Source organism: Crassostrea angulata, chromosome 2 (assembly GCF_025612915.1).
Source record: "Crassostrea angulata isolate pt1a10 chromosome 2, ASM2561291v2, whole genome shotgun sequence".
NCBI lineage: Eukaryota > Metazoa > Mollusca > Bivalvia > Ostreida > Ostreidae > Magallana > Magallana angulata.
Window position 1 is genome coordinate 46,892,678 of NC_069112.1, and position 14,863 is coordinate 46,907,540.

The 14,863-nt window shown below is 32.2% G+C and overlaps 1 protein-coding gene across 1 annotated transcript; it reads right to left on the bottom strand.

The window, feature by feature from the left end:
- Nucleotides 1-5,546: 5,546 nt before the first annotated feature.
- On the bottom strand, nt 5,547-11,723 carry LOC128174416 (uncharacterized). Its single transcript, XM_052839979.1, has 7 exons — nt 11,717-11,723; nt 10,441-10,484; nt 7,905-7,971; nt 7,537-7,758; nt 7,363-7,454; nt 6,898-7,256; nt 5,547-6,597 (listed from the first exon to the last, which is right to left on the bottom strand). The coding sequence occupies exons 1-7, from the start codon at nt 11,721-11,723 to the stop codon at nt 5,547-5,549; spliced, it is 1,842 nt and encodes a 613-aa protein (XP_052695939.1).
- Nucleotides 11,724-14,863: the final 3,140 nt, after the last annotated feature.

The following is a 14,863-nucleotide window of genomic DNA, read 5'->3' on the forward strand; positions in this document are numbered from 1 at the left end:
GAGCCAGCGTGGGCCGGAGACAACAGACGCCCGAGAGGGCAGGGCGTGCAATACAGCAGCAGAGCATGTAGCGCAACCTCCAGTGGATAATCAGATGGTGACTTCCCATTCCCATCAGCCCTACACAGCACCCATGAAGTTTTGCCATTCAATGTCAAGAACCTTCAAGAAGGACCTAACAACTTGCAAGACAGTTTTGATTGTATATCAAGAGCAGGTCGTCCAACATGGAACAACAACATACACTCAGGATTTATCAGCATTCGATCAGGTCCCCTAGTAGTTCAACCAGGAAACAATATGACCCCATTTGAATCTAACAGCGTCCAATTAGTTAAATTCATCTTCGAACAGGAAACAAGACACAGGTTCTACCTTGTATTGTTTTTCTACTAGTCAAGTGAAGCGTGACGCATTACTGCAGTCTTCATACTATCTTCTTCATGCGGTATGGCTAGTCGGGGACTTCAATCAGCCAAAAATAAATGTCTTTAATTATGTACAAATAAAACATGTATTGTGTCAATCTTTAAAAAAAAAAAAGCATTCTGAGAGTATTGCATAAGCAATACACGTCCCCTGCCGGTAACCCCTTTGATTGAGAATGGCAAAAGTTTGAGACCCTTTATATTAAATATTCCCTATCATAAATGTAGTAATTGTATAGTATGAAATTATGAAAAATTATTATGATAAACAGCAAACAATCTAAGAAATCCATAAAAAAACCATATTTGAAGCAAAGCAAACACAGAAGTTTAGTCTATTATTCAACAGCCCAAACCCGATAACGAACCCGATTGTAATAATAATAATAATGATAAAACCCTGCCGTTAAAATTTACACCATACTTGACACCATTTTACAGAACTTATTTGTTTGTTATTAGAAATGATAAATGTAATGATACAAATAATGCACGATATTATTTATTATTTTACTGACCACATAATGTCCTCGTTCATTTAGTACACACCGAGCCCGATAACGAACCCGATCATTAAAAAATTTGGAGTGAAAAAATTTAAATTTCTGGAAATTGTGTTGACCAGACGCTACAAAAGTATAAACTTGGTCTGCTGTTTGATATTTTGAAGCTGCTCAGCAAGTTTCACATCATTCGTCAAACGCATGCAGAAAAAAACAACGGAAAACTGAATTGGGACAGACAGACGGACGGACGGACGGACGGACGGTCAGACAGACAGACAGACGGACTGACGGACGCAGAGGAAAGCTATAGTCCCCTCCGGTGAAACCGGTAGGGGACTAATAATAAGGAAAAATTATAAATATTTTCTCTGTTTCTACAATCAGTCATAAGATTTTTGTCATCAAAAAGATCTCATAAGAAGACACAAGTTGATTCCCTTGAATAAAAGTTTGAGCTCTTGTTTCCAGTATTGAACTTGTGGATGAATAAAGTAGAAAACTTTATAAAGAATACTATTTCTTTAAATATTACTTCAAAGTACATTTCAAGTGAAAGAAGAGCCGACATTTTCGGCAGGGTCAGAACCATTCTATATCCACAATGTCGAATTTTTAAAGGAGGCACATTAGCGACATTTTATTGTGGCTGATTCAATGGCTCTCTCCAAGCATCCAATTAAACACCGCTGATAGGTACTTTAGCAGGCGACTTGTGTAACAAAATTATAAAGCAACCCAAAGCTTATACACGGATGCATTATGGTTCATTATCTGCAGGGCGATAAAGGAAATGCTCCTTTTCATGACTGGCAACCATCTTGTGAAATTAATACTACAAGGATTTATAAAAAAAAACCAACAATATGTTACACTTGAAAGAAATAAATATTTGCGAGTTTCGTATTTTTATTTAAAACAGGCAGAAGGTATATTTCGAATAAAAGTTAAGAACATGTAAAATATGATTATGCACACTTATTTTTTCGAATTGGTTCCATCAAGTATCACATGTAAACTAGTCGATGGAGTAGTAGATGATATGAATGCATATTCAAGGTAATCATTAATTCTTTGAATAAGGATTAAGCATATCAACAGCATTACACAAATGTCAATAAATTAAACCAAGTTAACTACATGTAAAACAATAAAAATGGATTAAAACAAGAATAGTTTTATAAAACAATTATATAAAAGAAATATGACTTAACAACGATTTAATATTTCTAAATATCAGAGAATTTGAAGAACACTTGTCTGCATCTTGTGTCTTTTGAATTTTGTTTGATCATTAATGGTTTACTATATACTTACATGAGTAGGATTTATTTAACGTAGTTGTCAAACACTTCAGAGATAAATTATCAAACAGCTTGGACCGAATGAAGAATAATGTACTTGGTAAAATATTGTGTACAGAGATTTACGATGACTAGTATTCTAAGAAGAAATCTATGAGATTTATCTATGTTAAAAGTTTCTAAATTTAATTTGGATGTGGTAAATAGGAGACAGATAAAGAAATAAAACATGAAAATATTAGAAAATATATGAAGAGTTTGCTCTTGTCGAAGAGAAAATAGCGTAACAATCATTGATATTCATTTCACGAATATTACCTGAACTGTTTCAAATGGAGATGAATTATGTTTTTCTGAGGTAATATCGGCCGAAATAACAAACGCCATTATAGGACAAGTACGGATCCAAATTGTAACATTACAGGTTAATGAGATATCATATTGTAAAATTATAAAAATAAAACATAATCATATTGCATATAATATGAAAAAATACAACAAAAAAAACAAATATCAAGAAAAAGCATATTATTAGGCCGAAATAAATATGAAACAAGATTTGTAAAAAATTAAAAAAACAAAAACAAAAACAATGAATAGCATAATAAACATTGAACACAAAAATTAGAACAAATCTTTGCCTTCTGAATTTGTCTGGATATAATTTGATCAAACTTAATTAATTTATAATTTTCTATTTACCATTACAAATATAAGTAAAAATTAAACTTGTACTTCTTTTCCTTTTTATATTATACATGTAACAGCACGCAGTAACCTCGAACCATCGTTTGTAAGAAAATTTGTCAATGATTCATGAATATTTAAATGGTTTCTTTTTTCAATCTTTTTACCATGAGGATTTCAATAATATCGAAGAAGATGATGACAATTCATCCTTAAATTTCACATCAAAATTATCTTTCTTTTTTCTCTTAATAGTTTAAGAGTTGTTAAAATACGGCAACAAAACGAAATTCTTTTCAGATTTTCATACCTAATTTGCGTGAGGTTTTTTTTCTTCGTTTACTTTGTTCTTATCAGCACCCCCACTTGCCAACCCTCGGGTCGTTTTACCAGTTTGATTATCATTACTATCTTTATTTGTTTCATTATCGATTTCGACATCATCATAATATAATGTTATTGGCGTATACCATATTCAATACATCAGTGTGTTGTTTTTTTGTATACCTCTGTCTTGAGAAAACAAGAGATTCAGTATCGCCTTCTTTCCGCTTGTACCCTTCACGAAAAAAATTGTTTTCCAGGTTACATTCGGTTATTAAAGTAGATCCAGTGTTCTGTGACGTCACACTTTTTTGTAAAACTTTGAATTCTTTAAAAATTGTGCAAGATAGTTTTATTTATTTTATGTGAATATAATCACATGGATGTAATTAGAATAATTGGTAGGTTCAAGATATTTTTTGCATTTAATTTTATACTAAATTTCCAAATTTTTATATATTTTATCTATGCAAAGGGGAAATAACTCTTTTTCTGACTTTTCTTTCAGTTATATGTCTAAATGCTATAATTTTTCTTATTCCAACGATTAAATTTAAAATATTTTTGTAATTTTAGTTTTCTGATAAAGTTGACATTAAAATTAAACAAGAAAAACAAATTTCTGCCTACAAGATTTTACTTTTAACAAAAAAAAAATACATTCTTCTAATGCTAAAATATGCTTTAGTTTATGTTTATCTGGCATCTCAAAAAGTGTGATGACATGTATATTTTTTCTAACAATTGATGACATTTAAGTCTATTAAGTCGAAATCAGTTCAGTTTTTCAACTTTCCTCAGAGAATTTTACGAGTATGGAGCTACCTTAAGTAAAATCGGAACTGACAATTATTTTATTGGGCACAGTCGTTGTTCCTCCTAATTGATGCACAATTTTGTAGATTTTTAGTCTCTTTAGATTTTTAAACAATATTAGTAAATACCTTTTTTTGGCCCCTGTACTGGTCCGAGATCTTGGGTGAGGAATAAAGAGACTTTACTATCTGAGGATGGTTGAAATTTCTGTGTTAAATCTTAAAGCTCTCTTGAGGCCCTAGTATTGATCCGGGTCATAATTTAAAATCTACACCCCTTGCCAATGATTGCATAGTACTCTCCCAAGTTTACGCACTGTATTTTAAGCATCATTCCTATATATTTTAAAGTTAAACTTTGGGTTCCCCTCAATTGGAAGCAGGGGTGGGGATTTTAAGGTTTAAACAATTTAGAAATTTCCTTTTATGTAAAAAAAAAATTGTGTGAACATTTTTATTCCGCATGCAGTGGATTTTTTTAAATAAAAGTTGAAACGACACATATCCAATTTTCACCCAGTTGTATCACTGATTATGTATATTTTAGAACGCGTTTCGATCTGTATTTTAACAATTACGAACCCCTTTCTTATTAGAATGCGTTTTTTCAATTGTCTGTTTTATGAAGCCCAGAGGTTCCAGAAAAGAAGTCAAAATATAACAGTTAACAGACAGATGGACGGACGGACAGAGAGATAAACAGACAGACGACGGACAACAGGTGATCAGTAAAGCTTACTTAAGTTTTCGGTTCAGGTGAGTTAAAAAAGTGGAAATATTCAGAAAATAAATAATAAAAAAGCAAAATAAAACTAAGAACACAAAAGAAACACCATCATAAATCATGTCTATGTCATCATTGCTATTTTCTGATAGATAATTTCTATTGGACCGACAAAAAACTGCACGAAAATAATGCAAATATGCAGAATTTTTTTTTTATAGTTATCACATTGTAACGTGTGTCTAATGCTAATTTCTATGAAAAAAAATATTTAAAAGTGACTTTCTCCGTTCCAAAATTAACGACTATTTAACATATTTACAAAGAGCACCAGTCAAAACAGTGATAGTTTTTACACAACACATATGTAAAAAAAATCACTCATATAATTTACAAAACTAACTATTATTATAGTAAATCCTGACATATATATTTAGCGGATAAGTGGTTCTATCTAGGTAGGGAATGAAAATAAATTGATATCGATAACGCACACGAACGGACAGAACACAAGTTCTCTCAGTTCAGAGAAACTAAAAAGTTGGTTTCTTAAGTTCTCATGTACTTCTTCTATTCCATGATGTCTCTTTAATCGCAAGCCATCTTTCTCTGTCCTATCGCGCGCGGTGTCTGACACCACACAACCACAAAACAGAGTCCAATCGACAAAACTAGTATCTTAAGACAACTTACTACCATAGCCCATCAGACAAAAACCAAAACAAACATACAAACAAAAACATCGAACTTTCGTAAAGTTGTCAGTTGTTTCCTTCGTTTGAATCATCGGATTCTGACGAAGACACGTCATCTTTAAGCTTTACTTCAAAATTGCCACCCTGATTCTCTTTGAAAAGATTCAAAGCTGTGTGTAATCGATAACAAAATGAAATACCATTTGTATCTTGGTGGATACCAGACGCTGTATTTATGCCTTTGTCTGGGTTATCGCATATGCTCGAGGTCGGTTTATTTTCAGAGTTTACCTCGTAATTTTGAGCACCCTCTTCCCGGGACCCTTCAGGCAATTTTGACTTCATTTTCTTTTGATCAATTGGATCGTCGTTTTCATCATTATCATCATACAATGTAAGATCATTGGCGTAAACCATACCAACGACATCAACGTAGTTTTGTTGTATACGATTTGGTCTGGAAAATATTAGTGATCCACTATCGCCCCTTTCGGAAAACTTTTCAGCGGTACCTTTCACGAGAAAAACATTTTCCCGTGTGGATTCATCTGTTACTTTTAAATAAAACTCAGGACTAACAATTATTCCATTGGTCACACCCGTTGTCGCTCCTATTTTATGTACAATGTTGACACCCTCTAAACTGTCGGAATAAACATTTGCATTGGTTTTCTTTTTGTCATCTCTTCTGAAGGCCACGTCGCATGAATCTGAATAAGACTCCTTTATCTCAATAGCAGCAAAATCACACCCTTTGTCCCTGGTGGTGAACACACAGGCACCGATTTCTTCAAAATCATGAGTGAAAGCCCTTTCATTTTCTATTGGAAATAAATGGTTGCAAGTCAATGCATATATCTTCTGATCATTGTTTGTTTTTGTAGCAAACCCTCCAAGGGTTCCTGTTGCTTCATCTTTAGATTGAATAGGATCTCCCTGCATCATAGTTTGCATTTCTGCCCAATTTTTCATTTCTACTTCTAGCTGATATTTTTGAAAAAAAATTTTGTTTAACATTTTCAACTCATCCTTCAGCTCTTTTACATTGGTCGCCCTCTTGACAAATACCTTGAAAGACGAATTTCTCCATAAACCAAATGAGTTGACATCAGATCGTCTGTAAACAAATGTGATTGGGATTTAACAGTATTATTAACAAAAGCATTCTGTCATGCTAAATTTGGGAACATTTCATCTGAAGTAATAATTTCCAATAGTTTTGTTGACGTATACAATTGATTATTTTGCGTATATTAATGGGGAAATATATTGGGTATGCCAATGCCAATTGCCATTTTTTTAATCAAACCGATAGCGATACAGTTTTCCATAAAAAAGAAGATATACAGCGTCTGCATTCTTGACATATTTAATTTTGTCTTCGATTAACAAACTTAATACTAGAATTAGTACTTACCCAAACAAGTAATCCTTCACGTTGCCAGGAATAACTGTTTCCGTTCTAGTACTCGGTATATTGAAATCCACCTCTGTGTCTATACTGTTATTAGACACCAACTTTTTACGGATAGCCTCTATTTCTGCATTAATATCTAATGCGCTTCGCCTTAAATGATCAAGCTTAAGATCTTCCAACCATTTTTGTAGCATGTGTTGAAGCGGTTCCTCTATGCAAGAGGTAATGATTTCTTCGATTTGATCTTTGTCTTGACCTACGCTGATAATAAAATTGTCTGCTTCGTCCGTTTTATCACAAAAGTTGTCAGATTTGATGACGATTTTGTGACTTGCTTTCTCTTGACGCATTACATTTTTCTGTAAAACGTAAAGTAGAAAATTGATCAAGTTACGTCAGTTAGGCATATATAGAAGTGTTTAATTGCAGATTCAAAAGTCAGGTGAACATTTCTCTTCTACATACCTTAAATAGAGATTGTTGGGATGTATTGTTTAGAAAGCAAACAAGTGGAAGTGCTTTCCATATGTGTTGGTCTTCTGACACTTTACTTTTTCCTTTTAACAGAATATGTATATTTTACTTAATGTAAAATCATTTTCATTTTTATTATGAATGCATTCAATGACAAAGCTCTACCTGATCTTTTCGATATAAGTTTCACATTGTCTTTTGTAAAATGTCCAACTATCCCTATTTTGATGACAACATCTTCAGGCATTCGTTTTGCCAGATCATTGCTTTGTTTCAGCTTTTCAACGCGATTCTCGCAATCTCTGGCTAGATTGTAAAGGTAATGAAAGTGCTGAAAATGCTTTGCATGCCAGAATAAATAAGTTATTGATGACCTTGGTTCTGCTTCTGAAATTCCAAAAATACAGTGAAATAATCTTTACAATCATACCATATATCAATGTTATACCAATTTTGATATTCAATCAATGTTTATGTAATACTTTCGATTTTTTGACATCACTATACAAAATATACATGTATGACCTCACTACCTGTGTTTTCCTCAAGTACTGGTTTTTGCACACGTCTTGAAGGGTTAGAAAAATAGTTCTCTACGTTCTGAAAAATTTATCAAGATTAAACATCAGTTTTAACTTAATGTGAATATAGTAAGGATCAAAAACATTGGTCACTGCCGGGTCTACTTGGCTTTCGTTTAAAAATGAATGAATTGTATTTTTCGTGCATTTTGCTAGTACTAGCGGAGAACTGTTGTAATGATGGCAAAGTTTTTTATCTTATGACCCATTAAGAGACAATGGGACTCAAGTGTAGACAAATTAACAGAGTAGTGAGGTAATAAATTGAAGTATTTATTTCTAGCCGCAATGTGCCAGGTCTTAAACACAATTAAAACAATTGACGACCATGCAGTGCATAGACTAATCGATGACGCTCTGCGTGTAGCAAACAATGTAACAATGAACAGTTTTTCGGAGCTAGTAGACAATTGGCCTGGATATGCAAAGAAATATCAGTGAAAACCAAACTGCTATTGCAGGCAGACAAGAGCCTAGAATTGAACAAGTTTTATCTAACGGTTTTAAAATTAAAACGCGAAGGAGCGGGGAACAACATTAGCATAACGTTACCGTCCTTTCTTAGATGCAAGCGGTTAGTGAAAACCTTAAGAACAAAAAAAAAGGGAATTGTGCTAAACAGAATATAGCAGAAATTTGAATGTTATAAAACACAAACAATAACTATTAGTAATAAAGTTATCTGATTCTTTAAAGGCACGATAATGGTTAATAGATGAATACACTAGAAACCCTATTACTTTGGATTTTAATTATGAGAGGACAAGCCAATCGCAGACGAGAGCTGAAGGATATGAACGATTTCAAGGACTAATTTGACTAATGATAAGACAATTTCATTTGTTTATGAAACAAATCATTTGATAAGGCAAATAACCAACATGGCGGATATACTTTTCGATTCATTTTACGTCATATTTATGTATTTCACAAAATACAGCTAATCTGTAAATGGGTTCCTAGATTAAAAAAACTTTAGACAGACAGTGTGGGTTAATTGTGACTACTGGTCAGTTAAATAAAGTGTATCCTAAACACTGTGCCGGACAATTATGCCAGTGCCAAGGTGGCATTTTTGCACCTGCTTAAGATGCAGTTTCGGAAAAATCCATTTATACCAAATGATAGACCATTGTCTAGAGAGTATATTACCACTTTTGTTTTTAGTGTATTTCACCTGACAGGTAGGATATTTACCTTTAAAAATTCATATCCAATAGTAAAATGATAATTCCCATAGGATAATTGATTCTCCTACAGGAAATATTGACAATCCTATAGGATTTTTTAAAAGTCCTATAGGATTTATTTTTTACTGTAGGAGAATGGTATTTCCTGTAGGATTTTGATTCAGACATGAAGTTTTCCTATAGGATATTAAGTTTTCCTATCGGATTTTATCAAATCCTATCGGAATTAAAATTCCTATAGGAAGTTTTTGTATTCCGATAGGAAATTTCAAATCACCTATAGGAATATTGTTTTTGAAAGGTACATATATCTCACCTGACAGGTGAGATACAATGATAACAAAGGTGGTTGTTAACTCTGTTAGCAATGGTCTATCATATGGCATATTTGAATTTTTCGATTTATGCAGCTTAGACGGGTGCAAAAATGCCACCTTGGCACTGGCATAATTATCCGGCACAGTGTTCTTAGTGTTTTGATCATATATTGGGACTGCACACCTGAGGAAGATTCGGGAATTTATTAAAACATTAGATGTAAACAATTTAATCATAAGGATCAAGTGATACGGATACATTTTTGAGGGTGTGGTCAATTAAAATTAAAGGTGCAATTGCACTGTGGTAGTTCTAGAGTGGATATCGGTTGGTTTTAGGCCATGGTTGATAGTTAGGAAGGATATTTAATGCTTATATAAGAAAACATTCCAAAATACAGTTTGTACAAGGCCAGCCCTCATGCTAAATCTATGTAAAGGGATTATGTTTTTGCTCATTTGTATGCGTGAATATTATATTCATATTGAATGGTTGTACCGGTATAATATATTCAGCATGATGTTTTTTCTGTCTGTATTTACTGAGAATTTGTGGGTTTTTTTTTTTACAAAACACAACACATTACTGCATTCAGAAATCACAGCTAGATGTCATGCTCTAAATTTTTTAGCACGAAATTTGCAATGCCTGGTAAGGTTATAAGCTTAAAAAAATGTTAAAAAACGTTTGGCTTTTTCAAAAATATTTAACGTATAGGTGACAATGGTTTGGATCTGTAGGTATCTATTTGATATAAAAACGTTAACTTTATTGTTTTAAATAGTTAAGGATCGAAACACATATTGAATAGTTAATTCTTTGATTCGACTGTTTATTTCAATTTTTCTGTAAACAGTCGGTGACATCAACAAATTAATTCAAAATCAAATGACAAAAGTATTCAAATAGTTTGCAAGAAAAAAAACCCCGATAAATTTGTAAAAATAAAAACAAACGGAAGTGTTCTTGCTACATATTACCTTGGTTCTCTCTGGAGCATTACGACCCTTGTGTTGAGAGTTATCTGAAATATTAAACAGTGACCATAATAAAAATCACCTGAGACTAATATAATTCGGTCTTTAATATATGTCTTACCGATCAATTAAATTGTCCTTGTCTTTAAATTCTCTGATTTCAAATTTTCAATGTATTTTGACTGTATTAAGGAATAAGGAATCATTCTTTTGGTATTATGAGGTGATAATTTTGGTCGGGGCGTGGTCAAATCCAATAAAGCCCGCATGGCTTTATGAGTAATTTGACCAAGCTCCGAGCAAAATTATCGCTTCATAAAAATCAAAGAATGACTCCTTATTACATTTATTTTAATTATTTCTAAGTTCTACACTTTTATTATTCAACAAAAATTACAGTCACCATTTTTTAATGTAGCACATGTTATGTATTACTACGCAGGGCATCCAATATCGTTTATCGGTTATGCTATAGGGCACGCCCATTTTGTGTCGCTCATATCCTATTACATGTACATTACTGGGTTTATTGCTTCAACAATTGATTAGTTATGTGATCACAGACACAGACAGTAGAAAATGTAAATTTTACCCAATATAGCCCCGTATATGATAAAACCAATGTTCTTTACAAGTGAGGGCAGGATTTTCATAATTGAGGTAGTCAGAAACTAAATTGAAAATGAACACACTCTTCTTTTAAAATCAAATCCAAATACAAAACGAATGTATGATCATCTGATTAATCTTACAAAGAGTTATATAGTTTTAGAGAATGTTTCACATTATTTCTGCCAAGAAAAGAGTTTATTTTGATTGTTATATGTTTGTGTTGTCATAATTCTCCTTACTTTAAATATAAGTTAATGTCTCATTCCGTTCTTGATGTTATTGTCATGTGTGTGTTTGTCATTTTATATTCTATGGTTAAAATAGAACATATCCATAATACGGTTTTATTGACAGTATTTCATGCCATTCGTTCATTTTTCATTACAGCCGTATTTTTGTTACATGACTTTAAACGATCTCTGATCCTTGATAACTCTAAATTGTCCCTTTTTTAAATTCCTATCAGAATATTGCACACAAGACTGTTAACGATTTTCTGATAATGTTCTATATATTTCTGTCCGGAGTTTTTACTCCTTCCATAAGTCTGCCTATTATTTTGCATATTAAGGTCAGGCGACACGTTCCTCAATTTTAGATAACTTTAATTTGTTAATGGTTTACTACTACTTTGACAAGCTTTCTTGCAAAAAATAGGGTACCTAACCAGGCATTTTTGCAAAATATTAGAGTATGCAATTTCCTATATAATCTTCTTGAAAATACACTTGAATTGCTGATATATAAATAAATACATCTACAGCACAGCGAAATTCATTATATTAGAACTATATCTCCCCCGGGGCGGGGGTTTGAACTCACGACCTCTAAAACCTTTACACTACTGGCAGTGAGCGGCCACGATTCTAACCACTCGACCATCTAGACATTTAATCGAATCCACGTAAATTTTCAAAATTCAAGGACAATCTATGATGCATAAAAGGCTTACCAAATATAATTAATTCCAAACTTTATCCAAATCGAAAACTCAACCATAGAAGTACATTATAGTTAAGAGTTCTCCACAACCTCTGAAAAAGTTTCGCATACAAGCTTTTATTTTTTATTCGTCAAAGAATAAATGGAAATCAGGAATTCATTCGACTTGAAAATGTCAGAAAAAATGAATGATTTTGAAGGAAAATAAACTATTAAAACTGTAAAACTGTAAAACAACAAGTTCATAAAAAAATCTTGCTATATTCGAAGTCGACACAAGAAGGTTCGTAGACAGAAGCTATACCCATTACGCTTTAGAAATTAGAAACACTATATTTACTACAAAACCAGTTTCACAATGGGTTGAAATCGCCATGTTGTGACGACTCTTCTAAAAAGTTATAACAGATAGATGGAATGACTCGAGAATTTGTGATTATATTTCCAATTTCAACCATGTAAAAAGGAAAGATCTATATGGAGCGGGTACTTAATTTTTTTTAAATGTCGATCATATCTTATAATTACGAGGGAACCCAATAAACTACATGTATAAAAGGCAAATAAAATAAGAACTAATGTATCAATCTTAATTTAAAATAACATCTTTAAAGGCGCCAACACCAACTTTGAAATAGGACATAACCGAAAGGTCTCTTTTAATGTGCCTTATCATTAAAGGCTGAAATTAAATATTTGGAGTTCATACATTTATTTTCATTAAATCAAAATGACAACATTTTGTTTTTACCTGTCTTTATTCGTTTTTCAGGTGTGTTTGGTATTTCAAGCTCTTTTGAATATGCATCAGCCTGGTCCTGAAAGAAATTTAACTACTTTTTTCAAAACGCATGTTTTCCTGTTAAACTTTGTGGTAAAACGTATTTTAAAAATCACCTGATATTGTTTGAAACTATTTTTGTCTTAATCAAACATTTTAATTGTTGAGGATGTAAATTTACGAATGAGATATTTATGTTCCGCCTAGATTCCAGAAAAAACAGATTCCTAAGGCATTTGAAACACTTCACATTAAAAAATTATGTTAATATATGACAAAATAACCGTAATTGCCTGAAATTCAACGCAAGTCGCACATTCCAGTGGTATGTCCACTCCACAATCTGAATAAAAAAGAATAAATTAGAATGTTAGACGTCCCGATGAAACCAATAAGAACGCATTCTTAACGACATCCATTTTTCAGTACTTTTAATTGATAGTTAAATGGTGCTTCATCTGTGATTTGAACATTCTGCGTATAACATATGAAACAAAAAAAACCTGCTCTCAATTATGATACTAAAGAATGAAACAAACTCCATACATTTTCTAAGAAATTTGACCAAAAGGTCAGTTTGATTTATAACGTTATATAAGGTAATTATTCAAAAATATTCGTTAGTGGACGAGATTAAATTATATTGCATCGCAACATTACTGCTTTTCTTCCAAAAATAATTTTGAGGGAAAGGATCAAAATTTTAGTTTAAAACATATTTTTTTTATTATACTTTCATGTTAAATACTGAAATCTAATTGGTTAAGACGCAATTGATATTCCGTTCTATTACCCTCAGCGTTAGCAACACACTTAGCAACGGGTAACACAACGAATTGTTACATGCGCGTAAATTATGCGCGTACGGTTCGCCGTGGAATTCACACCATTTCTATATAAAATCAGTATGAAAAAAACCTCTAAAATTAAGACATTCAGTATAATAAAATAAATAGTGCTTCGCGTCGGTTGACAATGGTTTCCTCGGGGTGTCAATTTCAACTGTTACCCTCCCAAACAGGCACTATTTATCTACTAACACCTAAAGATGAAACAATGTTATAGAGCAGAGTCCTGAAGTATCACATTACTTTAACAATATTGGCAAATTATCGATTTCAATATGATATGTTAGATTTTATTCTTGAGTTGGGTAATGAAACGGCACTTTTAATGACAAGAACTAATTGGATGAAAAGTTTGAAAGGAAAATCATTTTGAGAACAAAATAAATTGTATTACATTGGGTCATATATACCTGGACATCTTTCTCTGAATCTGTATGCATTAGAGTTTGGTTTTTAGATGTAATGATAAAGATCAGTGATTTTTGATAAATTTATTCATACCATATTTTATATTAAAAATCTTGATTTTGTTCATAACTAGGCAAATATGGATTAACAAGACACTAACTTAACATTTACCCTCCTACATTTGTAATGCAATACGATTTGTACTGTGCACGTTCAAATGAAGGTGATTACAAAGGTGTGGTGAATACATATTCAACTACTGTTTTCTTTATTTTATTGAAAATTGCAAATAAAAAAACGATCTAATTGGATCCCCGTATTTTATATGTAAACCGACTTGTAAGATGATGTTATTAATATAAAATAAAGTTCTCTACTCGGCTCTATGATTTTATTGAACATCGAAAAAAAGTACCCTGTGTGTTATCTGACCTGAAAGATAATTTGCAATTCATAAATTTTGAAAAAGGTTGTCTAATACTTTTCACAGTGTAAGTTCGAACTTGAAACAACTGTTCCTGTGAATCAACAATCAGCAATGTGTTTCATTGCTGAGTTTGCAATTAGAAATAAGAAAAATTAAAATTAACGATTTATCATTTTTTTTTATTTTTCACTTTAGTATTCTAAAAATAGGGAAGGACATGGGCTTTTCTTACACTTATATTTTGATTTGTTCTAAGCTTGTGCAGGAAGTCTACAGTATCATAAAATGAAATCATAATGCAAATATTCCCAACATTTTTGCAACAAGCTTGCTCTCAGCTTTCCATAACTTTCAGTACCCTTTTTTAATCTAGTGCAAAGTTGATTTTTGTAATGAATATTTGCCAAG